General features: G+C 43.7%; 1 protein-coding gene across 1 annotated transcript; it reads right to left on the bottom strand.

Moving 5' to 3' along the window:
* Positions 1–1,731: 1,731 nt before the first annotated feature.
* On the bottom strand, positions 1,732–3,174 carry LOC133977526 (protein phosphatase 1 regulatory subunit 3E). The gene has a single exon (XM_062415713.1). It carries the CDS (start codon positions 2,883–2,885, stop codon positions 1,968–1,970), a length of 918 nt encoding a protein of 305 aa, XP_062271697.1. The 5' UTR covers positions 2,886–3,174; the 3' UTR covers positions 1,732–1,967.
* Between the last annotated feature and the right edge of the window lie 832 nt (positions 3,175–4,006).

Genomic DNA, 4,006 nt, shown 5'->3' with positions numbered 1-4,006 from the left:
CCACATCCCAACCTGATGGACTCATTAAATGGAGAGCCTCCCTCTGAGGCCATGATGATGTAAACGAAGGCTAAAGTGATGTTCAGATTACAGTCAGGCTGAGCCCTGGAATTAAAAGTGCCTAGTCTGCTGTACCTCTTCTTGATACTCAACTTTCTACACACCAAAAAACATTGATGATATTATAACACTGGAAAAAGCATGACCAAGAACTGCATTTAAATAAATTGACTTGTCTACGACGTGCAAGGCTGTTTATCTTGAAGACTGAATACATGATTACAAATGATGAGGAGCAGGTTTGGAAAACCACCTGGCAACTGAATTGATTAAAAAAGGCATGGATGTAACGTTAGCTGTTGGCTGGTTGTATAACACCAGAAAAGGCTTTTGGTATGAAAATGATGCGATCAGATAACAGTTTGCCATCTAAGGCTGAATAATACTGTAGCTTAATTGGCCAGTCAGGTGGTTCAAACCATTTTGGTCATGTGGGGTGTAAGGACCAGCACTATTTTTGCAGTGTCGACTGAGGTTGTTATCATATACTCTTTTCAGTGGCAGAAGCTGGTTGAACACAGTCAGAGGTGTAATTGCTACTTTTCTACATACAATGCGTGTTCAGTGGAAAACTGAGTTACACACTGCAATCAAGAACACAAATGAAAAAAGGTTTTGAATTTGCATATGTACAATAATTATTTCTCTGTTTAAATGTATCTGTTAAAAAATACTCTCAAAATATGATGCCCTGAAGAAGAAAAGGTCCACAAGTAATCTGAGGTAAATGTAACCTTGCAAACAACCAGTAAATTTATTTTACACAACTGCACTCAAGGACTTCAATCCAGAAAATAAAACAACTTCTTATCACAGTGAAGTATGAGGGTGCGGAAGCCCATTCTGTATAAATATAGCCTCTATGATTCAGTGAAATATGCATAATCCAGTTACAATTTGGGGGAAATTTCTGAATCATTGTCTTTGAACTTGATATTACTTAGGCCTCCTTGTGACAGTTTGTTTAATACATAATATTATTTTTCAAATATGGCAAATATATGCCATGAGTGTTGACTGGGGGTAAATATATGGCTAAAAGGCAGGTTGATGACAAAGTGTGCTGTCCCTGCATTGGAAGCCCACAAGTATATGGACACTGACTAATCCTCTGTGCCCACAAGCCTTATTTGTAAATTTAATGAAGTTAACCAAGTAATTTATATTTGAGCCGGATGAAGAACATATTGTACAACATTCAATGCACAACTTCCCACATGGCTTGTAAGGCATTTCTCAATGGCATGATAGTGGAAAATCATACATGGATAATTATACAGTGTTTTTTTTTTTTTAATTATCATTATTATTACTTCTCTCAACTCTGTAAGACATTGTGTGTAAGGTATTATCTCTATGTTTCCCCCAGCCTGCAGGAGACCACCAAAGGAATATGCTACTTGATTCACTTGACAACCACATCAGCTAAGAGGAAATGCTTTCTGCTTCTCATAGAACCAATAGTTTTTGCATACATGCAAAACAAACTGATAATTTTAACAACACCATGCCACCAAAATACATTTTCACCCTCTCCTGAATGGAAGAGTGATGCCCGACGTGAGCATGGCCGGGCACGTTTTCCGCGGCACGTGTTTCAACATTACATAACATGGACATGCCCTCCCAAAGGGCGCCATGCTGCACAGAGCCCTGACATCAAGGCAAATTATCTAACAGCATCCCTTGCCGGGCATCTACCAAACGCTTATAGACTCTAATCTGTTACCACAAGGGGGCAAATATTCAAAATAATGTAGGAAATCATGTACTATGTCACAGCATGTGTGTAGCTGACAATAGTTGAAATAAAATACCCATTAACAGGCTATAGTCATAATTAAGGTACCCGGGGATCAATTTACGCACAAATTACGCACGCAGTGTGCCACTGCAGACGGCAAAGCTCAGATAAAGTGAATCCATCCATTCTCCCATTCACGTGGTGGGGACATCTTGAACCTGTGACGCCGCACTTTGTAGTTGTTCCCGTTATTATTGTCCCAGAACTCTTCCCCGTCCACACAGTATTTAATAGCAAACTGCAATGTGCCTCCGTTCTCGAGGTATGTAGGCACCACGATCTTGAAAGAAAACCTGTCGGTGTCACCGCTGCTTGACTCAGGAACATAGCATGCCAAACTGTCCATGAATGTTATCCAGTTGTTTAGAGAATACCGTAAAGAGACGCTCTTTTCGAACGCCAGATTCAAAACGCGCACAAACCCTGAGAGGCTGAAATCGTCTGTCTCAACGCTCTCCAACATCACTTTCACCTCCCTCACTTTTTGCTCAAAGCCGGGTAGTGTGCCCGGGTTGGTGAACTGCAGCTCCACGAACACAGACTGTGTGGGAGCCCGGGGGAATTTCGTGGCCAGGTTGTCAAGGGGTCCTTTGGGTAGTTTGGCCAATATGCGCTCCGGCACCTCTGGCTCATCAGTATCATCAAAATGTTTCACCGAGATGAGCTCCAGACCCAGGGAGTCGGCAAACCGGACTTTTTTCTGACTAGATGGACTTCTGCTGCGGGAGATCTCTAACTTTGCTCTCTCTGTGGATGTGGGGAGCGACTTGCACCTCCGACGCAGGCTTGGACTCTGTGGAGGTTTCAGTAAGAGCTCTCTCCCCCGTGGTCTTTCGTCCACCACGGGGCTCTCGATGGGCTCACAAGTGCCGTTCATCAAGTCAAAATCTTCCCCATCGTCAAGTCGTGGGTTTGCTGCTGCCAGGCTTCCGAACAGTCCAGCTATGCAGCTGTAGTTCCTCGGCAGGCAATTTTTTGGGGGCAGCATGACCACGACAGGATGCTCAGACTCCACTTCCATATAACGCAGCAGTCCCTGCACTGCAGAACCGGAGTGGTCGTGATGGGGAAAACCGGTGAGTCAAGAGATGAAGCAGTCAGGTGTCAGTGTCCCACTTGCAGATAGGTGCTACTGCTGCGTCATGAGTTGACACTGTGCAGCTCTTGACCAATAAACCAAGCCGTTGTTGTGCGCAGTTAGTTCCTGAAGATCAGTCACTTAAAACGTTTCAATGAGAGAAACATCAAACAGTCTGCTCATTTAAAAAATTAGAATAAAAAAGGGCGCACCACCGAGCAGCATCCGTTGCTCTCCTCCACTTTCATGTGGATGCTGAACCTACGTGCGGCAGATTTTTGACGTCTTCCGGCTACGTGCAGAAGTGAACGTTGCGAAATGGTTTCCTCTATCACAAGTGATAACTTCCCGTTTGTTTGTTGTTGTTGTTTTACCGTGTGACATTATTATAATGACTCTAAGAGCCCCTAGAAAAGGAATGGTATATGAGCTGACCTCTTGAATCATCCCATGTGGGCAGTTTTTGCAAGACATGCTCATTTATACAGAGTTTCATTCGTTGTATTGTATTACTGGGGACACCGTGTAGCCTAAGTTACGTAATAGAGATGTAATAAATCAGCTGTGGCAGACTGGGCTGCAGCAGCGGTTCCTCCAGCCCGCCTCCGTCGCCTACGTCACGTCCCCATGCAGCCTCTAAGGGTTGCCATGACGACGGCGTTGCAGCTTGTCTATGAAGGCATTCACCGCTCCCAGCTACTCTTCTATTGGAGAAACTGTCGATCGATTGAAGAAGAAAAACACCCACTCTCCTCGACAGATAGCTGTTTGGTGTAAATTGGCTTTTCTGATATTGGAATTGTAACACAAACGTATACAACATGCAACAGGGATTCAGTTTGCTTCCTTTTGGTGAGTGAAGGGCGGTGAAGTATGTCAAACTCATTTTCAAGTGTTTAAATTGAATCAACTTGTCTGCAGCTAGACTTAAAGAACTAAACATTTCAACTTTTCTGTAGATCCGTGAAGTAACTCACTACGCATGAGCTCACTGTACAATGGCGACTTTGGAAGAAATGGATCACACAGCTGTGAATGGATCAGACAAAGGGTTTCCAGCACAG

Source organism: Scomber scombrus, chromosome 1 (genome assembly GCF_963691925.1).
Source record: "Scomber scombrus chromosome 1, fScoSco1.1, whole genome shotgun sequence".
Classification (NCBI taxonomy): Eukaryota; Metazoa; Chordata; class Actinopteri; order Scombriformes; family Scombridae; genus Scomber; species Scomber scombrus.
Note: the sequence above shows the minus strand (reverse complement) of the source record. Positions and strands in the feature narration are given on the sequence as shown.

What these genes read in the sequence shown, in the direction of transcription:
- LOC133977526 (XM_062415713.1), bottom strand. Translation starts at nt 2,885, where the DNA reads ATGGAAGTGGAGTCTGAGCATCCTGTCGTGGTCATGCTGCCCCCAAAA.